Source organism: Sphaeramia orbicularis, chromosome 24 (genome assembly GCF_902148855.1).
Source record: "Sphaeramia orbicularis chromosome 24, fSphaOr1.1, whole genome shotgun sequence".
In the NCBI taxonomy this organism is placed as follows: Eukaryota; Metazoa; Chordata; class Actinopteri; order Kurtiformes; family Apogonidae; genus Sphaeramia; species Sphaeramia orbicularis.
The window spans coordinates 34,648,495-34,674,314 of record NC_043979.1 but is presented as its reverse complement, the minus strand read 5'-3'; the positions used below and the strand labels follow the sequence as shown (position 1 = coordinate 34,674,314).

The 25,820-nt window shown below is 36.7% G+C and overlaps 1 protein-coding gene across 1 annotated transcript; it reads left to right on the top strand.

The window, feature by feature from the left end:
* The first annotated feature begins 2,058 nt into the window (after window positions 1-2,058).
* Window positions 2,059-25,820, top strand: LOC115415310 (apolipoprotein B-100-like). The gene is given in 28 exon segments (XM_030128836.1): window positions 2,059-2,149; window positions 3,983-4,024; window positions 4,257-4,369; window positions 4,451-4,596; window positions 7,790-7,937; window positions 10,285-10,437; window positions 12,156-12,280; window positions 12,444-12,529; window positions 13,360-13,810; window positions 13,926-14,040; window positions 14,165-14,311; window positions 15,038-15,249; window positions 15,340-15,559; window positions 15,771-15,944; window positions 16,035-16,238; window positions 16,361-16,528; window positions 16,709-16,914; window positions 17,097-17,267; window positions 17,874-18,004; window positions 18,114-18,315; window positions 18,460-18,632; window positions 18,739-18,914; window positions 19,030-19,145; window positions 19,266-19,429; window positions 19,432-19,638; window positions 19,758-24,335; window positions 24,338-24,453; window positions 24,574-25,820. Coding segments are annotated over 28 exon segments (9,918 nt in total). The 5' UTR covers window positions 2,059-2,094; the 3' UTR covers window positions 25,693-25,820.

The following is a 25,820-nucleotide window of genomic DNA, read 5'->3' as shown; positions in this document are numbered from 1 at the left end:
CTCTTTCTTCTTCTTTTTCTTCTTCTTCTTCTTCTTCTTCTTCTTCTTCTTATTATTATTATTATTATTATTATTATTATTATTATTCCCTTATATTTGATGAGTCATTGTTTCATCTTTGTGTTGCCATCATTTGTACTGCGCTGTTGTGACTGTGAAGGCCATGACATATCATTTTCATCCCTTTCATCTTCTGTTAATCAATGTTCAGTTAAATATTGAGGACCATATCGTTGAAACAATGCATGTTCCTCACTTCAAACAACATATTTATTCAAAAAAAAGAAAGAAAGAAAGAAAGAGAAATGGACTCTGTTAACTGAAAATTTCTAGTGTCTCATTTTTCCTGATGTAAGAATAAATGTATTTCTTTTTCTGTCGTGTCTTATATGTCAGTATTTGATTAGTTCTTTGACTTTTCTATCTGTCCTTGATATGTATAGCATTTTTGTGTTTTGTGTTTAGTCAGAATTTAGTCTGATATGTGTAGGATTTTTGAGTTACTTATGGGATCTGAATTTAGGGTAGATAGAAGGATGGGGTAAGGGGGCGGGAGATTATACGTAAAATTCATCCCTCTCCTTTTCGAATGTTTTCCTTTCTTTTTATATAAATCTTTTTTGGGTTTGATTTTAATGTTATATTCGAAAATAAACCAACTTTTCATAAATTTACATAGGCCATTTTTAGCTTCCAACCTCTCCTGAACAGTGTTCTCACTTTTTTCTCCCTAATTTCATCATAAACTCATATAATATAACACAATATAATGAGTTCTATTCATGTTTTTTTCTAATCCATTTTACTTACTTAACAATATTTATAATATAAACAGATTTTTTTCAAGTGGATGTTTCCAGAAAGTCTTAAAATGTGTTAAGACATGCTCTAAGTTTCACTTCTGTATCAGTATGATTCATCAGTAATGGGCAAAGGTTCACTTAGTCTGTTATGTGTGTGTAATCTAGCCCTGAATGCACTGAATTTTTTATTTGTTTTTTATTTATTTGTTTGTTTTTATTTGTTATTTATTTATTTATTTATTTTTTTATTTATTTTTTAAATTCTTTTATTTTTTATTGGACTGTCTTTTCTTTGTAGCACTTTGAGATTCTGTTGAATGAAAAGTGCTTTATAAATGCAATTTAATGTTGTTGTTATTATTATTATTATTATTATTATTATTATTATTATTGATAATAATAATAATAATAATAATAATAATAATAATAATAATAATAATAATAATAATAATAATAATTTACAAAATATTTGCACATTTCTTGTTGTTTTAATTGATAAGGATATACACTGTTGCCCATAAAGTTGCGATCATATCAATGTCAAAACAAAATTTGTTTTCAGACACATTCTTTTTATTGCTATTGATACACAGCCGTAATTACCTTAATGATTACATAGTACATCCCGGTTGCACTTTATCTATCAAGAATATGTCACATTGACACAATCATCTCATGAAAAGAGATAAATATTTTATTCCAACCTTGTATTTTTTTTTTACATAAAAATGCCACTTTGGAAATGTCTTGTGAATAAATCAGGTTCCATTTCTGACTGAAAACCCCCTCCATTCTGTGCCAATAACACAAAATGAGTTTGGAACGAACTAGCAATAAAGTTAGTGATTCAGACTGTATTAACTATTTTATGACATAGATGACATTACATGATGTTTTTTATGATAAGGATGTGACCTGTTTACGCTGTTTTGAAAGCACTGAAACTGATTATTTTTCTTTTTAAAACTAACCACAGAATCGGTCGTTACTCAAGAAAACGCTCCAAATAATAAAACAGATCTAAAGATGTAAGGGAACATAATCGCAGACTACCCCCACCCAGTGCTGACAGACGAGTCTTGGTTTGTGAAATGTTTGTACCTTTGGCCTGCCACAAGGACTGCTCAGACTTTGGAACCAGGGCAACACATTTGCAAGTCCTGGTAATGACATAGGGTAAGATTGGAGAAGAACTATAAAAGGCAGACGACTACAGCCCAGAGATTAGTCTTCACTGAAAGAGGAGGACTCTCCTTACCTCAAGGCTTTCAGGAGCTTTACTAAGCCCATCATGGGGGGTACGAAGCTCTGCCTTTTGCTGCTACTGGCCACATACACACTGGCCCGTGAGTATCTTTGAATTTATGTTCAAGCTAAAATAATGTCTTATATTTAAAGTGTTTTTTTTTTTTTTTCAGTCAGTTTCTATTATATCCAGGGCATTTTCTGTGTGAATTTTACTTTACTGTGTCTTATCTCACTCTTGTAACACTTTTATATTCTGTATTATTCTGTTTTATATGTAATACACTTTGATATATTCTTATTTGCATATATGTCAGTGGTTCCCAACCTTTTTTGGCTTGTGACCCCGTTTTAACGTCACAAATTTCAGGCGATCCCAGACATTCAAAACGGAAACTTTTTTTTTTTGGCAAAAATTAATTTGTTTTCAATCATGTAATAGTTTGCTATACTATGTTGCAAATAAACAGTAATTTTAGACAACATTTAGGCTATGTAATGTAAATTTTTATTAGTAAGTTTCAGTTTTTAAATTTTTTTTTCTTATAAATTATTGGAAATTTCAGGCAACCCCAGACATTCAAAACTGAGACATTTTATTTGCTAAGATTAATTTGTTTTTGATCATGTAATAGTTTGCTATACTATATTGCAAATAAACGGTAATTTTAGACAACATTTAGGCTATATATTGTAAATTTTATTAGTAAGTTTCAATTTTTTATTTATTTTTTTTATAAATTATTAGAAACTTCAGGCAACCCCAGACATTCAAAATGGAGACATTTTATTTACTAAAATTAATTTTTCTTTTTGATTGTGTAATAGTTTGCTGTAATATGTTGCAAATAAACATTAATTTTAGGCAACATTTAGGATATATAATGTAATTTTTTATTAGCAAGTTTCAATTTTTTATCACTTACTAGAAATTTCAGGTGACCCCATTTGAATTCCAGGCGACCCCACATGGGGTCCCGACCCAAAGGTTGAAAAACACTGATATATGTCCTTACTATTGTCTTATTTAAATGAGTCTGCATCATTTTAAAACACAGGTGTCAAACATGCGGCCCGGGGGCCAAAACCGGCCCGCCAAAGCTTCCAAACCAGCCCGCGGGATAAATTTGCAAAGTGCAAGTTAGGCCATCAAACTCAAAAATAATATCATAATAACCTATAAATAATGACAACACCAATTTTTTCTCTTTGATTTCATGCAAAAAACATTAAATTATGAAATTTGTTATATTAAGAAACTATCCTTTAACAATAAAATGTGAATAACCTGAACAAATATGAACAACCTGAACTGTCTAAAGAAAATTAAGTGCAATTTTAACAATTTTCTGCCTGTTACTAAATGTTTTGTGCCTTTGTAGATCTGATCTGTATTGCATATGTATAAACGATAAGTCGAGGCAGAAAATTGATCAAACTGTACTTAAATTTCTTAACAAATTTTATTTTTTTCAGGTTATTCACATCCTTTTTGTTTGGATAGTGTGTAAATGTAAATATTGGCATAACTGAATGTTATTTTTTGCACTAAAACAATTTGGAGTTGTCATTATTTTTTGGCTATCATGCTATTATTTTACTGTTTCTGGCCCACTTCAAATTAAATTGGGCTGAATGTGACCCCTGGAAGAAAATGAGTTTGACACCCCTGCTTTAAAACATATATGACACTAGTATATTATCAATCTGAGAAAGAAAAAGTTGAAAAACATAGTTAGCTGCCATCTTGCATGAGATATTTAATGATGTTTATTCATATTCAAGCATCGACTTTTGCTAGTTAGACATGAATATCATCACACTTGTCATTTTATGCAATTTAAAATGAATATGGATCTCAACATACTTTTTGGAGAGACTGTTGTTATGAAAATAAAATTATTTCCGTTTTCTTTTCTTTTTTTTTTTAACAGAGCAAGATGTGGGAACTCTTGAGGAATCTCCTGTTTGTCCATGTGAGTTTCTTGCTTAATAATCAATACTGTCATTTCAGTTAAATAATTATATATATATATATATATTAGATGTGATGTCTTAAGTTTAAAAAAAAAAAAAAAAAGAAGAAGTAATTTTGAATCCCTCTTTAGGAACCCATTTGTCATGTTAGTTTATTACATCTAAAGTTTCAGTATGAGTGTGTCTTTTTTATAATATGTGTGTATAACTGATCGTTCAAATGCTCTATAGTGGCCAAAAGATTCAAGAACTTCAGACGCTTTGTGTACGACTACGAAGCTGAATCCTTTAACGGCGTGAACGGAGCTACAGACAACAAGAGTGGCCCCAAAGTCTCCTGCAAAGTACGTGTTATATCAGTCCAACATGTTTGTGACTTCAAATAGAAAACAGTGTCACTAAATGATACGTATTGTGTCGCACAGGTTGAGGTTGATGTGCCACAGACGTGCAGCTTCATCATCCGCACAACAGAATGCTCTCTGAATGAGATTTTCAGTGTGGATGAAGCAGGGAACCCAGTGTATCGTCCTGCTGCTGGAACCAACGCTTTCAAAGCTGCAATGGCCAGGTGAGTAACCATCTCATCTTTGGAAAATATGTTGATAGTTTAACCCTTTCATGCATAGTGGACAGTTATTCTCCAGCCAAACACATTTTTTATTAGCATTAGAATATATTAAAATGTGAGAAAACATCAGATTAGCAGCATTAACCCATAAAGACCCGGTGCTACTTATGCAGTAGTTCCTGAATGTTTTTTTTCTTTCTTTTTTTTTTTTTTTTATTTGTTAAGTGATTTGTTGCCATTTATTATGAAATAATCTTCTGTATTTTGCATTTTTCCAGTGAAAATAAAGTATTTTCCAATATATAATTTACTGATCATATAGATCACAGGTGTCAAACATGCAGCCTGGGGGCCAAATCCGGCCCGCCAAAGGGTCCAGTCCGGCCCTTGGGATGAATTTGTGAAATGCAAAAATTACACTAAGATATTAACAATCCTTTTAGTTCAGATTCCACATTCAGACCAATTTAATATCAACTGGGCAGGACCAGTAAAATATTATCTTAAGAACATATAAATAATGACAACTCCAATTTTTTCTCTTTGTAAATGTAAATATTTTCATGTATTTACACTAAAACAAAAATTCATTTTGCAAAAAAATGTGAACAACCTGAAAAAATATGAACAACCTGAAATGTCTTAGGAGAAGTTAAGTACAATTTTAACAAGATTCTGCCTGTTACCAAATGTTTTGTGTATTTGTTGATCCACTGTGATCTGAAAGTTATAATGTACATGTGTAAATGATAACCTGAGGCAGAATATTGTGAAAATTACACTTATTTTTTCAGTTTGTTCATGTAATTAGCATCTTTTGAAAGGATAGGTTGTAGATGTGAACCTTTTCATAATGTAAATTTACTTTTTTCACTCTAAAACATAGAGAAAAATTTGGAGATGACATATAATAACATAATAATAAATAAATTTTACTGGTTCGGCCCACTTCAGATCCAATTTAGTTGAATGTGGCCCCTGAACCAAAATGAGTTTGACACCCCTGATATAGATGTTTATAAAAGCTCAGATTAAACTTTTGGGTTATTATATCAAAAAACAGAGAAAACTGAAGAAAAAGTGACTTTTTCAACATAAAACAAGCATCTATGGCTGCTGTTATTTATCCAACTCCATGAGTTTTACTGGTGAATCAATGTTGCAGAAGATGATGGTGTTTCCATGGTAACTACAGAGCCTCTGAACATCCAAATGGATCATATCTGATGACCATGAAAAGATTAAAAAAAAATGGAATTTTACACCAATTACTCATATGTATTGATAGGATTAGTGGATTAAAAGGTACGATACATTTTAGATCAGTAAATTGTTTTGGTCACTGGTGGATATTTGGGTCTTTATAGGATAAAAATGTTTTTATTTCATAGTTTTCATGCAGTATATCAGTAAATACATGTTTCTTTGTTTCAAAAACTAAAGGCATGGTGTCCAGCTGAGTGGACATTTTTGCAACTCCATGAAAAATAAGTGCATAAAAAATTTTCAATCAAAGTTTTTTTCATGCCTAAAGAAAAATAAAAACACCCAGGAAAAAAAAAAAGATTTGAATAAGGTTCTCATAATTCATGCATGAAAGGGTTAAGGTGGTGTTAAACGTAAAGAACCAAGGATGCAATCATTCATAGTCCTTAACCCTTAACCCTTGTATGGTGTTTGGGTCTGTGAGACCCGTTTTCATTTTTTATACGAAAAATGATAAGTAATTTTTTTAAATCAATTTTTTCCTCTCATATCTTACGGAAGAGGATTAGTGCCACTGAAAAAAAAAAAAATTAAGGTCCAATATATGTATTTTTTGATTATTATTTTGAGAAAAAAAGATATAATTCTGAGAAAAAAAAATCATAATTCTGACTTTTTTCTCAGAATTCTGACTGTTTAAAATATTTTTTTTATTATTGTTCTGAGATTAAAGTCAGATTTCTGAGAAAAAAAAGTCAGAATTTAGACATTTTTTCTCAGAATAATAATAAAAAATATATTGGACCTTATTTTTAGATTTTTTTTTTTTTTTAGTGACCCTAATCCTCTTCCGTACATATCTTGATTGTATTACATAGCATTAAAAAAAACAAACTAAACACAAGTAGCACTTTAATTTATAAGTGTGATCTAGCAAAGGCAAAAGGCAAATATTAAACAGATATGCTTTTTTATGCTGATTGTAATTGAGATGAAGTAAACATCTGTTGAGTATTTTAACATAAAATTGTTTGATAATGTTGACTTAAATACCCACAAAAGCAGTGGGACCACCACACCCATAAACACTGGCTGAATAACAGAAATATTAACACCACACAAGGGTTAAAGACCTAGAGCTATTTTTTCGGTGACTTCCAAATAACATGTCTTAAGTGATTTGACATCATTTATTAAAATTTTAGCCTCTTCATTGTGCAATTTTTCAGTAAAATTCAGTTATTTTCCTATATTTAATTTACTGATCATGTAGATGTTCATAAAAACAAAGAGTAAATTCAAATTCAAAACTTCTATTTAAAAAAAAAAAAAAAAAAAAGCCATGTATATCAATAAATATATCTGTATAAGTGCATAAAAACCAAGAAAAGTGCATAGTCCTTAACCCTTAAAGACACAGAACTATTTTTTGGTGGCTTCTAAATAACCTGTCTGAAGTGATTTGACATAATTTATTAAAATTTTAGCCTCTTCATTGTGCAATTTTTCAGTGAAATTCAGTTATTTTCCTATATTTAATTTACTGATCATGTAGATGTTCATAAAAACAAAGTGTAAATTCAAATTCAAAACACTTACTTCTATTTAAAAAAAAAAAAAAGCCATGTACATCAATAAATATATCTGTTTAAGTGCATAAAAACCAACAAAAGTGCATAGTCCTTAACCCTTAAAGACCTAGAACTATTTTTTTGGTGGCTTCCAAATAACCTGTCTTAAGTGATTTGACATAATTTGTTAAAATTTTAGCCTCTTCATTGTGCAATTTTTCAGTAAAATTCAGTTATTTTCCTATATTTAATTTACTGATCATGTAGATGTTCATAAAAGCAAAGAGTAATTTAAATGTATTTATCCCCGTAACCAGAACTGAGTTCAGTTTATTACAGTATATATTCGATTATATTGCATATGAGCGGATAAGCTTAATGGCGGGTTTAAAACGATTATGTGTCCACGTCAACAGGAACGCCCTGAAGATCACAGTCGAAGGACAAACTGACGTGAAACTCTTCCCTGAGGACGATGAGCCCGTCAACATCTTAAACATCAAGAGGGGAATCGTGTCCGCTCTCATTGTTCCTGTGATGGAAGAAGAGAAGAACAAAGAAATGGTAATAACGACGACTGTTTACCCTGTCAGTTTATGGCTTTGTTTTTCTCAGAACCTGCTTACACCGATCAATTAAGGACAGATTTACCAAGTAGAGATTATAAATATGTTTGTGGTAAAGACTCAAGAGAAGATAAACAAGTTGCACAATAAGCAGATAAGCTGCCCCAGTCACAGGTGATAAATACACTCCTGTAACTTCATGTTCCCAGCAAGACAATCTTCAGCTGCAGGTCAAAGTCCGAGATAACTTTATCTTGTTAATGGCATCAGCGGCTGTCACAGGGATAGGGTAACCTTTCAGATCAATTGATAATCAGGTTGTTTACTGTTGGACAAAAGTTGGAGTTGCAACATTTTAGAATCATTCCCTGTTTGATTAAAGGAGGGATATTTTGCTTTTTAAAATAGAATTATGCGTTTTAAAACATTTCCCTGTGGTCTACATAAACTGTAAATGCTATACTTGGGTCTGAATTCTTCATTAATTCAACTCCACAGGTCCATCTTCAACCCTATTTCTCAGTAATGACACCAGAAAGGTCGTTTTGAGCGCTGGCCCTTTAAATGCACATGACATGTTTTCGTTAATACAACCAGTAACTGAATATTTGAGAAAACTGGCTTTAAGTTTGAATATATTTTCAGTTTTTACTACAACCGCTGCTGACAAACAATTACACTGTAAGCCCGGATAAGTAGAGTTGCAAGTGATTGCACTTAAATGATTTGAGTAATGATCGACTAATCAATTGGTTTAAGTAGGTTCAACTTTAATGCTAAAAGTATTGAACTTAAACTATTAAGTAGAAAACACTAAAAGACAAGTTATTTGTACTTTAAATCTGTTGTAAAATCAACCCCACTCTCTAACCATTCAACTCAGCATTGTAGGTTACACTGAGGAATTTTCTCAGCTGCAGCCAGATTCATTTATTATTGGTTAAATCATCATCATCAAAGATAATCAAACTCAAAATTCTATTCCTGACCATAATAGTTACGAAATTATTCAGCTTAATAGCTCAAGATCATTTGCCAATACAGAACATTCTTTTAATTTGACCAAGACATAAAGATTTTCATTGTACATTAACAGTTTTAGATGAACAGTACAGCCGTTGTTCTTCCTCTGGCTCTGACTCATGGTGCAGCTCTACAAAAATACAAAAACAAACACAAAAAGGCCAATAAACACTGCCATACATACATTAAATCCAAATTAACAGTAACACCACAACCCTGCTGAACCCCTGCACAGAAAAATAACACATTTTCAACAACATGCCCAATACCCACAATGCAATGCAAAGATAAAAAGGTGTGGTCATGACTAAAACTGAGTGATTTAATTCCATTCAACTACAACTTTTTCGTACTTTCAACTATGTCTACAAATTAGTAGAATATACTTAACATTTTATAGTAACATCATAAAACTTCAATCATTTAAGTGCATTGTAATTAAAGCATTTTAGTAATTACAAATTCTGGGCTTACAGTGTATGTCAAACTCAGAGAAATGTTCATCACAAGTCTTGACCTTATATGTGCAAGTAGTCGCTTTTCCATTGGACATCTGCGCAAAACTTTTCCAATATTTACTAAATGTCGAAAAAACAGGAGTGCGTAATGTCGGTTTTTCCATTAAATCACAAATGCGATGATTTGTTTATTTATTATTGCGAGATGACACGTGAAGTCATTCCATAAACATGGCGATGAACTTAAATATGGTGTTGATTTACAGATATATTCATTATTATTATTATATATTCCCCCTCTATCTTGTACTAAATTAAAAAATGATTGGGTTTCCTGGTGTGTCCACACATACCGCGACATGTTTCTTCCTCTTCTTCGTTTGTTGTAACGTACATCAACATCCAGTTTTCTAATTCGCCTGACTCTAGTTGCAAAAAAAGGTCTTTCCATTGCAGTTTTGCGTGATATATCATTTGCGCTACACCCGAAAAACCCCCTCTTGCCAGCGCAAAAACTTTTAATTGAAAAATGAGACTTTTGGTGTTTTTTCCATTAGGTAAATTTTTATGCGCAAGTTATATTTGCGCAATTTGAGAGTCAATGGAAAAGCGACTAATGCTGTGTCGTAACTACTTATAAAACATAACAAATTAAGAAGGAATTAAAATAAGTTGTAGAAATCAACTCGATTTTTGCCGCAATGAATATAAAGATAGCTTTGCAGCACCTGGAGGGTTCAAATTCAAACTTTTTAAACTATTAGGGTCCAAATACACAAATAAATATACCAAAGACTAATAAAAGTGGGTTTAGCAAAATATGACCCCTTTCATTTCATTTGTATGGTTTTTTATGATTTGCAGGCCACTGTACATGGAGTGTGTTCAACCGACTTCACTGTCAACGTCAGAGAGGACATCGCCACCGATGTTACCGTCAGCAGGGATCTCTCCAGATGCGACTGGTTCATCGCTCGCAGACAAGACACAAGTCCCCTGGCCCTCATCTCTGGCATGGTAAGGGTTAAAGCATTGACCCATCATTTTAATAAACCAAAGCTATAGTATGTGAAATAATGTAAAGCATTGGGAGCCGATATATGATCAGAAAGTGGACATAATTTAGTGAAAATGATTCAAATGTACTGTACCATTGGTATTTGCAGCAATAAAACAACCAGAATGTGTCATTTATTTCCATGCACATTACCTGTGGAAACTCTGCTATAAATAGTGCAGCACTCACAAACCTTTACAGAAGATCGTAAAGAAGATCTTAAATTGAATAAGGGCCAACTTTAGGGCTGTTTTAAACATTTGGCCAAACAGTTTTTTTATTATTACTATTTATTAGTTATTATTCTTAGTGAATGGGTTAAAACCAACTCAAATTTGTCAAATGTCACAAAACAATATGAATTTAAAAGTGTTTCTAAAATTAAACAAAATTTTTCTCACCTATATACCAACTCAATTTTCTCAAATGTCACAAAACAATATGAATTTAAAAGTGTTTCTAAGATTAAACATAATTTTTCTCACTTTTAAACCAACTCAGTTTACTCAAATGTCCCAAAACAAAATGAATTTAAAAGTGTTTCTAAGATTAAACATAATTTTTCTGACCTTTAAACAAACTCATTTTTCTCAAATATCACAAAACAATATGAATTTAAAAGTGTTTCTAAGATTAAACATAATTTTTTCTCACTTTTAAACCAACTCAATTTTCTCAAATGTCACAAAACAATATGAATTTAAAAGTGTTTCTAAGATTTAACATAATTTTTCTCACTTTTAACATGTGCTTTTACAGATTATATTGTTGTATTGGTGTCAAATTGAGTCCAAATTCTATTTGAATAAAATGATGATCTGTTTAAAGGCATAAAAGTGTTATAAACATGACTGAAATATATTTCCATGACAACTAGGAAACAGGTCTTAGGGTTTTATGGCAAAAGGTTTGAGACTGCAAATGGTTCCAAGAGGAAGTAAATGAACACATGGGAGTGTGCACGAGTTTAATCTGTGTTATGATTATGAGGGGGAACTTTTCTTCCCTATGTATACAATTGTAAAACATTAGCACCCCGTCCTATGTAAAAAAATTTTTAATTCTTTAAATAGATTATTTTTATCCCATAAAGACCTCAAGAGCCACAAGCGACCAAAATCATCTACTGATCTAAAATGTTTAATAACTTCTGAACCACTAAACCTATCAATCCATGCAAATAATTGGTGTAAAATGCAGTTTGTCATCTTTTCATGGTCATCAGATATGACCCATTTGGACGTTCAGAGGGTCTGTAGTTACTGCAGAAACACCGTCATCTTCTACAACATTGATTCACCAGTAAAACCCATAGAGTTGGATCAATGACAGTGGATGGACACACTTGTTTCATGTTCACTTATTGATATATTTTACTAAAAAAGTCACGTTTTCTTTAGTTTTCTGTTTTTGATATAATAACTACTCTGAGCTTGTATGGAAATCTACATGATCAGTGAATTAAATACAAGAAAATGTCTCATTTATAGTTGAAAATGCAAAATACAGATGATAATATGAGAATAAATAGTGATAAATCAGTTAAGAGAGGTTAAAAATAAAGACACTTAAGTAGCACTGGGACTTTATGGGTTAAAAATCCTTGTATGACTATTATGAGTCATATATCTTGATGGAACAAAACGTGAATGCTGTCTTGTTGTGCTTCTACCACCAGCACTACCCCTTGTCCAAGGTGATCAGCAGCACTCAGACTTGCGACTACAAGTTCGACAACCAGAAGAAGCACATGACAAGTGGAATCTGCACAGAGAAACACCTCTTCCTGCCTCTGTCCAGCCAGTACGTGAAACATACTTAGATTTTATTTCACATGACGACGCAAAAAATGAAGAATCAGAACTGTACTTTATATTAATTCATTCATTATTTTTACAAAGTGATGTAAGTCAGCTTTTACATTAAAACATTTGATTAATATGTGACTGATTCTCATATCAAACAGGAATGAGTATGGCATCTCTACAATGGTGAAGCAGACTGTGACTCTGAGGGAGACCGCCAAGATCAACGACAGGATCTTTGACCGCAGTGAGTACTTTAGATTTTATGCTAAGCTGTAATATATATATATTCTATTCGTTGTACATATCTCTCATCTGTAGTATAGAGTTTGGTTTTGTATATTCTTTCTGTATAATTTGTTCATCTCAGAAGTTCTAGTTGTACTTTAGTAGCACATGTATATATGTACACTATTGTTCCAGTGACAGTTGTCGCTTTTCCATTGACCCTCAAATTGCACAAATATAACTTGTGCATAAAAATTTTGCCTAATGGGAAAACGACAATTTTGCCAAAAGACTCCTTTTTCAATTAAAAGTTTTTGCGCTGGCAAGAGGTGGTTTTTCGGGCATAGCGCAAATGGTATATCACACAAAACTGCAATGGAAAGACATTTTTTCGCAACTAGAGTCAGGTGAATTAAAAAACTGGATGATGATGGACGTTACGACAAGTAAAGATGAAGAAGAAACATATCGCAGTACGTGTAGAGATACCAGGAAACCCAATAATTTTTAAATTTAGTACGAGATAGAGGGATAATATATAATAATAATAATGAATATATCTGTAAATCAACACCATATTTACGTTCATCATATTTATGTTCTTTATGGAATGACTTCTCGTGTCATCTTGAGATAATAAACAAATCATCGCATTTGTGATTTAATGGAAAAACCAACATTATGCACTTCTGTTTTTTCAACATTTAGTAAATATCGGCAAAGTTTTGCACAGCTGTCAAATGGAAAAGCGACTAATGACAATAAAGATCTATTCTATTCTATTCTAAATATCCACAGTATATCAAAGTGTCAAAATTTCATTTCTGCTTGTGTCATGATTCTTTACAGATGAGGACAACCTCCGCTTCCTGCCCATGGAAGCCGCTGATGACAAGGCCCCAGTCCAAACCAAGGACGCCGTCATGGCCACGTTTCAGGAGCTGAACACTCTCTCAGAGACCACCGAGCGTGAGAAGCGCGCCAGCCTCTTCTACAAGCTGGTGTCTGAGCTCCGTAGCCTGAAGGTCGACGCTGCAGGAGCCGCCGCCGTTGAGATGATCGAAGTTTCCGAACCTCTGATGTGGCAAGCTCTGGCTCAGTGCGGCACCCCTGAATGCACCAGCGCCATGCTGAAGGTTCTGAGGACCTACCCTGAGGAGGCTCTGGAAGTTGATGCTATTGTCTTTGCCTTGGGACTTCTGCCAAACCCCTCCCCCCTCATGGTGAGAGACATGTTGGCAATGGCTCAGTACAAGCAGAGCAAACCCATCATGTACACCCTGGGAAATATCGTCAAGAAGTAAGTAAACAATAAGTCTGTGTGAAATGCCTTACGCAATCCTGTTATCCAATAATACTAATAATCTAATCTACAATTATGAATAATCTAATCCTGAATCTAACTTTGTTGCTAGACTGTACCAGGCTGAAGGTAAAGTCCCTGAGGTCATCGCTGTCTCTGACTTCATCAACTCCCTTCTGGGCGCCGACTGCGCTGGAGACAAGGAGCTGACCTTCCTGACTTTGAGGGTCAGTCACCAGATACTGCATGATGCCACTGCTGATACACTGTTAACGCTGTATATCCACATCATGTTCCAGTTCTGTTATATATTCAGTCTCATTTTCATTGTCTTTCATTTGAAACTTGTAGATTGTTGGTAATTTGGGAGATGTTTTGGAGGATGTTGACTCTTCGATTAAGACCACCCTGCTGAAGTGTATGAGACAGCCCTCAACCACACTGTCTGTGCAGCTGGCTGCCATCCAGGCTTTCAGGCGTATGTCTGTGACTGATGAGGTAGGATTGTCCTAATTTCAAATTTTTATACTGTGGATTCCAATCATATCAATGAAAAAGCTGAAATAAAGCCATGTTGTCCTTTAAGTGCCTTCAACATCAGTCTTCTGCCTCTACTTTAACACTAGTGCTTTCACTGGCCAACTCTAAGGATATGAACAAAATCGTGTTTACTGAAGCTGCAAGGGACATTTTTTCCAACCTCTGATCAGACTAAGCCACATTCCAAAAGATGTTTATCTGAAATATTGGATGAATAAAATCTGACTCTAAAATAGACACAAATGCAAAACAGAAAAAAAAAAGCCAACAGAAAAGACTCTGTGGTCACTACATAACTTGTGAGGCAAAGACAGAGATGTACTTCCATTCACAATGTGGCAAATATAATCAAATAAAAGCTGAATATCTAACAAAAAAAAAAAAAGTGTAAATTCTGAAAAGTAAAAGGTTTTATGAGGTGAGAAACAAGCGATTTAGTTGCTGATGTTTTGACTTTCACATATTATTTTTGTATTTATTTGCTCATTTTATCCAGCAAGTTATGTTATTTTGTTGTTACTTTTATTGTTGTTGTTCTTGTTATCTAGGCTTTGGCAATGTTGTTCAGGACATTCATCCTATTGAAGCACAATTATCTAAACTGAACTAAATTAAATTACTGCAAACTGTTCAAATAATCTTCTTCTATCATCCTTATTGAGTTGTGGTTGCTTTTCTCTCCAGGTTCGCTCTAACCTCCAGAGAGTCAGCCAGTATCCCAAGGGTGCTGTGCAGAAGCGTCTGGCTGCCTACCTGATGCTGATGAGGAATCCCCAGGACAGTGACATTGAAGTGGTGAAGAAGCTGCTTAAGCAGGAGCAGAACGTGCAGGTCAAGGCCTTTGTGACCACCCACATCTACAATATCATTTCCTCAACTGACTCAGAGACCCAGATGTAAGAATGCTTTCCTTTTGCATAAATAATACTGTGCTGTATGGAAATATGATATATTTAATCATTTATTTTAAAACATTTAAACCTCAGGCTTGGAAAGAGGATCTTGAATGCCCTGGAGGACACTGATGTTGTTGCACACAATGACTACATCACAAAGTCTCGCAACTACAAGCTGGGCATGGCGTACGACAGCCTGGCAGCCAACATTCAGGGCAACATGATCTTTGATCCCAGCAGCCAACTGCCCAGGGAGGTCCTGCTGGAGACTACCCTTAAAGCCTTTGGATACAGCATGGACATGTGGGAGGTATGTAGTGTAATGTGTCATTCAACTGTACCTTCACATGAAAAAACCTGCTCAAAATTTGTGAAAAATCAAAGGACACATATTTTCTAAGTTCACTGCATAGGATTTTTGTGCAAATTAAACACTAGTCAGCATAATTCCCCCCACAGTCAGAAAAAAACAGACTAAAACCGAACGGTTTAAGAAATGAATTGTTTTATTTTGTCTCTAGATTGGCATGGAAGGAAAGGGCTTTGAGCCAACCATTGATGCCCTGTTTGGAAAGAACGGGTTCTTCCCTGACACCGTGTCCAAGGCTATTTACTGGACTGAAGATAAGCTGCCCCCCAAGATCAAAGAAGTTCTTGAGAAATGGGTTGCTCCACTGAAATCAGAGGGACAGCAGGTATATATTGGGCATAACTGTATCTGTTAAATCCCCTGCTTTGTGTGTACTTTACCACTAATACAAAACCCTAATAAACTCTTTCCTAAGGTTCCTGCAAATCTCATGAGGGAAATTGTTCGCAACTTCAACAAGCTGGTTAAAGACCTTCAGGGCTTTGAGGCTCCAGAGGCCATGGCCTACCTGAGGATCATGGGAAATGAGATTGGATACATCAAGGCTAACGAACTGGAGGCTATTGCACAAAGTGCAATGACATATGCAAACCTTTTCACGCAGCTCATTCCAAAGAGGGTATTACTTTACACTAATTTTAAATAACACCTGCCCAGTGAAATACAAACATTTCCTTGTCCACAGAAGGAATTCTGATTTAATTTATTGTCTCGTTTTGATTTTCTTTTTTTTTTTATCAGGTCATGCGTAGTCTGATGTCCGGCACCTACAATGAGGTGTTTGTCCACTACATCTTCATGGACAACAGGTTTGTGCTGCCAACAGCAGCTGGCTTGCCTCTGACATTTGCTCTGTCTGGTACCTTCACTCCTGGAGCAAAGGGAAGAGTTTCCATTTCCAAAAACATGGTAAATATTCCATTGGTTGCAGTCATTTTCTTCTTCTCAATGGCCCTTAATGTCTATCTTGATAATAATAAACCAAATCTTAGGGAGTAAATACATGAAATATAATAATAATAGTTGAGTTATTTTAATTTGCTTGACTTTTCAACCTTTTAATTTGATGTAATCTGTTTTTCTGTACAGAACGAACTGTCATTTATGCCCTCTGTTGGAGTTGAATTCGTGACAAAGATGGGAGTCCATGTGCCTGAATTTGTTGACTCTGCTGTCGAGATGCACTCTAACATCTACCATGAGAGTGCACTCAATGCCAAGATCACCATGGAGCAGAATGAGGTCAAGCTTTCCATCCCCACCCCACAGGATACCACCAAGTTCCTCACTGTCAGGTAAAACAACACAAAGACATTAAATGTTAAATAAAAACCTACATTGTATTTAATGGACACGGAAACTGACCAAGACTGAAAATAGATTTGTTTTTCTACTTTTGTGTATTGCTTTGCATGCATATTTTCTAACACAATATTGAATGACAGGAACTGATATTGTTGTTCTTTCTTTGTAACAGCAATCAGGTGATGATCGTCGGTGCTGGCTATGCTCCAGTGATCCCACACAATGAGGGTGAATCTGTCTGCAATCCTCTCATCCCTGGAGTCAGATACTGCACCAAAGCCCTTCGCAGAAACATTGGTGATAGGAGGGATGTTCCCTTCTTCCCCCTGAATGGAGAAACAAAGTAAGTTGTAGTTTAGAGACTCTCTTTTTTTATTTTGACAATGTACCATCACAGATTGTAATACACTAGATCATTCTGTAAGTCAATCTGCACCACCTCTTACCTTGATGTTGCTTCACAAGTTAAAGGTGGGGTAGGAGATGTTTTCCTGGAGCATTTTTAACTATATTACTTTAAATCCCCTTCACACCCTGATTGCAACCAATTCATTAAATGTTCTAACACAAAAATAAAACGTTTCAGTCACCTGTGGAACAGACAGGACTGAAAAAAAAACATCCAATCATTTTAACCGACCCATCAAAATGATTCCATGGTGATATGTCTATCAAACTCAACTGCCATTTGTCCCTCCCCCCTCCAGTATGCTGGAGGCGTGGCTTTGGGGGGAAGTCTAAAGAAAGGGGTTTGGACTTTTGAATTGTGTATTTTCAAAATGTAGCTTGCTCGAACCATTTTTCCAGGATCTCCTACCCTACTTTTAAGGAGTAAAAGGTTAATATCGTACGTGGTTTTTATAAACAGTACAAAGTGAAATAGCATTTAAAGTGTATAATATACAAAAAAATAATCCTAACCAACTAATGACATGTTCCTTCATTTTAGGTTTGCTCTTGACATCAAACCTCTTGCAGGAGTCTCTGAGTACACAGCCACTATTGCCTACAACCTTCTCAGTGAAGGAAAGGATGGTCGCCAGAAGGTTGACTCTTTAAAGATGATCCTGAGAGCTGAGGGTATGAGCGTTATAGTTTCGAAATCAAATGTTCACTGTGCTGTAACTTCCTTTTTATACTTGAGTTAAATACATCAATGATTAAGTTACAATTTATGATCTGACCTTAGGAACCAAGCCCATCGAAGCTTCAGCCATTATGAAATACAACAGGAACAGGAACGTCTTCACCACCCAGGTCCTGATACCTGACTTCGATGTAGAGGCCACAGTTAAGCTTGGCATGACTGACAGCAGCACCAGAGGCAAATCTGTTATCTTTGAGATCGCCAACAAGAACATCCCACAGCTCACTCTCACTGGGCGTGCCAAGTGAGTCAATTCAGTTAAAAATCATTGTGTTAACGGTTTAATAGCTTATGCATCTTTCAGGTAGATGCAGTAACGCAACAGATGTCTACATTTAATCATCTATCCAGGATTTGACACGATCATGGTTTTTTTTTTACATCACAGGGTTCAGGCCATGACTGAGGGCATGCTGCAGGTTCAGCTGTTAGTCCCTTCACTCAGTACTGATGCTTCCATTACTGCGACCATGAACAAAGCCGATGGACTCACAATGGAGGTCAAAAGTGATGTGAAGATCCCAGCAACCTCCTCAGTTCAGGCAGTCACATTCAAATATGGTACATCTAAAACAATCGCTCAAATTGAAGTTTGATATTTCCAACGGTCTGTACAAATGGATCTAATTTATTAATTAATACAATGGATATACACTCTTTGTTTCAGGTGCAGACCAGGCTGAGATCAAGCTGATGTCTAATGTAAATGCTGATACCACAATTATGGTGCCTTACACTGAAGCCCTTCAGGCCTGGCTCAGACAGTTTGTGGAGGACGTTATGGACCAGAGAGTTGTCAAGACTGACATGAAAGTGCGCCACATCTTCAACAAGGGGCTTGAGGTAAAAACAATTAAATAATTTAGATTTTTCCCCAAAAAATGTTTGCTTCCTTTGTTCAGTTCTTTCAGACAGCAACTTGAGAAGTGTGTGTATTTTTTTTTTTTTTTTTTATTAGGCTGGTAACAATTGGATGGACAAGCTCCAAGCTGACCTTCCCTATGTTGAGACTCTGAGAAACAACATTGCAATGGTGGAAATGCCATCCATGCCTGAGAACCTGTTCATGAACCTGTGAGTAAAACCTTCGTTAAAAAATAGGACTTCCAGCATTTCATTAAATTCTAAAAATAAAAGCATGTGCAGCTTAATGCTCTTAAATTAAACTATTCCTTTTTATATTTTGTTTTTCAGGGAAAGTGCTTTCAAATACCAGTTCAACCAGGACACTTTGACCATCAGTGTTCCTCTGCCTCTCGGAGGTAAATCATCTGAGGATCTTAGAATACCTCCTGTGATCACATCCCCAGAGATCTCCATGCCCCAGGTGGGTCTGGAGCTTTCCCCTGTTAGTATCGAAATCCCACTTTCACCATCCCCTCTGAGTACGAGCTCACCATGCCACTGATGGGAATGATGGAAATGTCTACCAAGCTCAACAGCAACTATTACAACTGGGAAGCAATCGTGTCTGCCGGCAATAACACTGCTGACTCTCCTAACTACTTGGCCAAATTCAAAATCGTGGCTGAGAGTCCCATTGAAGTTCTGTCCTTCTCAACTCAGGGTAATTTATTTGTTATTATTCTATTTTATTATAAGAATAATACTTTCATAATATAATAGAACTGATGCTTCATAGCTGTTGAAACTCATAAGTATTTTACTGATTTTTCTGTTTTAAAGGGCTTACAGAGGTTACCGACACAGAGGAGAAAACAATGAAGTTCATCATTAACGGTGCCATGAACCATCAGTTCCTCCGCTCATCTTTTGATGTGATGGAAACTGTTGCTGTCTCAGACAATGTTCTGTCAACAGGAAGTTACAGCATGAACGCTGTTTCCCCTCTTGGAATGGAGACTTCTGTCAGTGTTACTACCCAGTTCACCTTAGATCCAAAAATGCTTTCTGGAGATACGAATGCAGATGGAAGCATGTCTGTTGGACCCATGGCTGCCAGCACTACTTACCAACACACCTTCTCTGTTGAGCCAGTGAAGAAAGAAGCAAGATCTGAGAGCACACTGAGAGTAAACTCTGGAATCCTGAAGCTTGCAAACAAGGTCAAGGCATCCTATGCAAATGAAGAACTTCTGGTTGAATCCAACACAAACATGAACAGTGAGCCCATCAAGCACACCACAAAAATCAGCCTTATTTACAAGGATAAGCTCACCATGCAGTCTGACTCTGTGACCAAAGCTGATGAGAAAGTGCTTCGCAGCCAGATTGAATTCATCGGCTCTGGAGCTCAGGCCACCCTCAGAATTGAGAATCAAGCTGAAGATACAACAAACCGTGCCTACTCCCTGCTCACTGGGTCCATGAACCCATCTGGTTTGGAGATCAATTCTGATGCCTCAGTTAACATGTTTTCAAGTCTTGCCTCTCACAAAGCAACCTTGACCCTGAACATGAATGGCCTTACCACCAGCTGCACCACAACTGCTCAGCACACTCCAATCACCTTTGAAAATGTTTTCCATGGAGGAATTGATGCCTCTGGTGCCACAATGTCTCTTACCACTAAGGGAGGCATAAGGGAGAACAAGGCTGAGTTCAATGTTGAAGGTAAGATGGCAAGCTCTGAGATCTATTTCAATGGCATCTTTGAAGGTAACCTCTTCGACTTGAACACCAGGAACAGAGTGAACCTCAGACTGAATGAAGAAAGCTTGGTTCTCTCCAACAATGTGGTTGGATCTTTTAATGAGATGAGAACCGAAAACACCCACTCACTGTCTCTGACACCAAGAGCTTTTACCCTCCAGTCCAAGACCGATAACTTCCTTAACCAGAGAAACACCTACATGCATGATGTCACAGTTAACATGGAGCCCTTTACTGCCTCTGTGATTATGAAAAATGACCTGAAGATCATGGAGATTAACTTTGTGAATGATGCCCAGTTCAGAGTTGAGCCTTACACCATGGAGCTGACTGGAACAACAATGGGAGTCTTCTCAGAGGAAGAGCTCAAGCACGCCTATGAAATCAAGTTTGCTGACATGGTCCTCTCTACAAAGTGCAACACCAATGGTAAACTGCTGGGATCTCACATGACGCATACCACTGAAATGGAGGTTTCTGGTCTGACCATGAAGTTTGACAATGTTGCCAACTTCAATTCACCATCTCTTCGTCTTGACAGCACAGTAAAAACTGTTGCTGCACCCTTCACTCTGAACATTGATGCCATGTTCAACTCAAATGGTGCTATGAATTTCTATGGGGCACAGAGTGGCGAACTCTACAGCAAATTCCTGCTGAAGGCAGAACCCCTGCTGTTAACACATTCATTTGAGTGCAGAGCCTCAACCGTTCATGAAATTGAAGGCAGACCAACAATCAAGACCAACATGGACAACAAGTTCAACAGCATGCTGAGCCTCCAAGAGCAGAGCGTCACAATGAAAATGACATCAAAAGTAAATGACCATGATTTCAATCAAGAAATGAATGCCTATAACAATGCAGAGAGAATGGGAGTAGAGATGATGGGAGCTATCTCCACCACCCTCTTCAGTGAAAACAGCAATGATTACACCATTTCTGGGTTTGTAAAGTATGACAAGAACAGTGACAGCCACCTTATCCAGATCCCATTCATTGAGCATCTGCCTGTAGTAATTGATAACTTGAGGATCACAATGATGAGGCTGATGGACCAGAGCATAAAGATGGTGAAAGACATTAACACCAAGTATGACATTAGTACCAAGATTCAGAGCAAAGTGGCTGAGCTGAAGGAGGTCATTGACAACTTTGACTTAAACCTGTTTGTCCAAGATGTGAAAAAGTTCATCAGCTCAATGGAAAATTCTATGACCAACCTGGTTGCCAAGTTGCCAACTGATAAAATTGTAAATATGCTGAAATCAGTGAAGGACACCATCATGGCTTGGATCAAGGAGCATGACATCGCTAAAAAGTTCAGTGTAATGTATGCCAAAATAGAGGAAATCCTCTCAAACTATGAGGTTGAGAAAATGGTTGGGGCTGTCATGGATGAAGTTGTTAAAATCATGAAGCAGTATCAAGTGAGGGAAAAAATTCAGTCTGCATTTACTGCTTTGAGATCAATTGACTTCAGGCCTTTGGTCGAAAGAATTATGCTGCCAGTTCAGGGGCTTGTGAATGAGTTGTATGCTATTGACTTCAAACAGCTGATGGAGGACATGAGCGACTATTTCATGAGAATGATCGAGAAAGTAAAATCTTTTGACTATGAAACATTCACCATGGAGCTGAAAGAGAAAATTGTCGATATGAGCAAGATTCCCTGTTTTGGAAAACTTTATGGAGAGTTCAGAGTTACCTCACCTCATTACAACCTCAGAACCAATGCTGACTTTGAGAACACTACAACTTCTGAAGCAACACCAGAGTTCAAGATGAACCTCAAATCTCAGGCTACATCCACTTTAAGAGTCCTTGATTACACCCTGGATGCCAGCGCACATGTTGCTGCACCTAGAAGGAACCGCGTGTCCATCTCTGAGAACATTAAGTTTGAACAATCATCCTTCAATCTTGATCACCAAGGATCAATGCTCTTCTATGGCATCTCCGGTCAAGCCTCTGCTGAAACAACCGCCAAAGTCATGACTGAAGTCTATGTTGCAGAGCTTGTCAACAAAGCATTCCTTGCCATGGAGAAAGGAATGTCTGCCACTGTAGAGACAGAGTACAAGCATGACATCAATATGCCACCCCTTAACATCTTCAGTGATATGTCAATGGGTCAGAAGACTGTTTTCCTGCTCGAGGAAGGAACTGCCAGCCTGAATATTAACAATCTGGCCAATGCAAAATATGCAATTCAGGACTTCTCAGATGAAGGAAGCCACAAGAGCAACATGGAAATTGTCATGGATCTCCACACAGCTAAAGTGGACCCTCTCTGGAGAGAACCAGGATTCCACAATTTCAAAATGGTTCAAAATGTGGTTGTTGACACGTGCATTTTCCGTCACATAATTGTTGATGCCAAGGTTGAGACAGAGGCACCTTTCATCAAGAGTAGCATTGCAGAGGCCAAGTTTCAAGCTAAAGTTGAAGACATGAAGATCGATTTCACCGCCACTCATAACACTGAGTTGGAGGGAGAGATTGAAGGAACTCTTGCAAACTCAGCACTTGCTTTGATCACACCTAATGATGTAATGTTTGAAACCAAGAACAGAGGAAACACTAAAATTGCTCTTCCATTCAAGCTCTCTGGAAAGATGGATCTCCAGAATGACATGTCTTTTACCCTGAACTCTGGTGTGCAGCAGGCTAGCTGGACAGGTCTTGCTCGATTCAACCAGTACAGATACTCCCATTATTTTACCATGGATAATAGTGAGAGAGAAATTAATATTGTTTCCCAGATTAATGGAGAGATCAATCTTGATGTACTGAAAGAGCCCATCACCATTCCTGCAATGACTGTGCCATTTTTTGGAATGAAGACACCAAGAGTGGAAGACTTCTCAGTGTGGGATGACACTTCCCTGAGCTACTTCTTGATCTCAACTCAGCAGACACTGGACATGAGCTCCAATCTTAAATACATGAAGAACCCTGAAATGATCACTATTGACATTAATATGGAACCAGTCATCAATGCCATTAATACCAATGTCAAATCTCTGCACAAAAAAATGCTCATTGGCAAAGACAAAGCTGCCGCCATGATTGCTGCATCTTATGGCAAAGCAAGGGAAGAGTATGAAAAATACAGCATCGAATTGCCCACAACCATCACAGTCCCAGCTTACAGAATTCCAGTGATAAATGTTGAAATGTCCACCTTCACTGTTCCTCTGCCTGACTTTAGTCTCATCACAATGCCTTCTCTCAGTGTGCCATCTGCCCTTAGGAAGCTGACTCTGCCAAAAATCACTCTGCCCACAGCTGACCGCATCAACATCCCACTCATGGGTGATTTAACATATGAGTTCTCCATGAAAACAGCAATGATCACCCTCAAAACTGATGCCAGCCTCCTCAACCAGGACAGCATCCTCATGAAACTTGATGCCTCCTCAACCTCTGAATTTGACATTCTGACCGGTAAAATTGAAGGAAATGCCAATGTGAACATGGCCGAGGGATTTAAAATGGCCTCCATTCTATCAGTTAAGCACCCAGTGGTGGAGGGAAGTCATGACAGCACCGTCATCGTAAGTTATGAAAATGTGGATGCATCCGTTGCAAATTCAGCTAAGCTCAACCTACCTTCGATGACAATGGAAATCTACCAGGTGATTACTGGAATCCAGAGGAAGGCATTGTTGTCTCGATGTCCACTCCTGCTGTAGGCCTCATTGGAGTTCAGATGCAGACTAAACGTCCAGCACAAATGAAAGCAAGACTCTATGGCCGCTACCCGGTAAGAGAACATTTGTTTAATTATCTGTTCACTAATTAATTTGGATTGTGGTTTCCATGTTGATGGTGCACTTATTTTATAGTAATCTAGTTTTTTTCTTTTATGTTCACTTTCCCACAGTCTGAGCCCACAACCGACATTGATATCTTTGGCGTCAAGATGGCTTTGATGAATGCTGAGAAGGTGAACCTGCAGACCACCTGGAACATGGAAATGCCATATCATGTGATGCTTAACCTGAAGGAACATGTTCCTGATGTTATGGACATGGTATCTACACCTGCTGTCAATACATTTAATGCCATCTCCAGACATGCTAGAAGTCTTGAGGGCTCCTTTGAGGAGGCTAGAGATCAGGGTAAAGTGATGTTCAAGAGAGCTGTTGACAACCTTGCAGCAGTAAATCCTTCTGACTTTATGACAACTGTCACAGATAACACTATTTTGATCCTCAGACAGTACCAAGCCAAAATTGAAAGTGTTCTTGATGCTGTTATTAAATTCCTGAGAGAGACACAGTTCGAGATCCCTGGGTATGCCCAGAGAATGTCTGGTCTTGAGGCCTATCAGGAATTTAGCACTTTTGTTGCTGAAGTATCTGTGGAGGCTGTTGAGAAGATTCCAACATACTTTTCCTCCATGTTCAGAACAGTAATTGAATATTTCAACTCCATTGAATTCGTCCTTCCTGGTTCCACCCATATTGTCAGTGGAAGAGAAATTCTTGATGACTTGTTTGTAGCATTTACAAAAATCCAGGATGAGGTTATTGTCAATGTAAGGAAATTCAGAGATGTCCAGCTAGAAAATATCATTCAGAAATTTTCTGGAATCATGCAGTTTATTGTTGACCAAAGCGAGAAGTTTCTCCAAACTGTAAAATCTCAAAATGTTGAGAGGCTCACCACCTTCATGGCTGATGTGTATGATGATGCCATGAACTCTCAGGTCCTGGCTGACATCACCATCCAGTGTGAAAAGATCTGCACAATTGTAAAGGAATATCTAACAACTGTGAAAGCTAAACTGCAGGATGTTTTTGCCAGCATGTCTACTGAACAGCTTAAGGCTGACATCATGTCCTGGATTGATGTAGCGGTTAAACGTGTGAATGCTTTCCATAACAATGTCATCAAGACTCTTAAAGAGAAAAGCAAAAGTGTTGAACCATATGTGAGAGTCACTGACAGAGAGATGGAGGTTGATATTCCAATTCCATTTGTTGCTAAATTTAACTAACTGACCTTGGATAACTAAGGGCTGTACTACAGTATTCTCTACATTCAAATGATTAATTGTGTTTATTTTTTCACAGTAGACAGCTGTACTGTTCCCACTGTGCTTCACTTGTGTCTTGTGTTATTTAA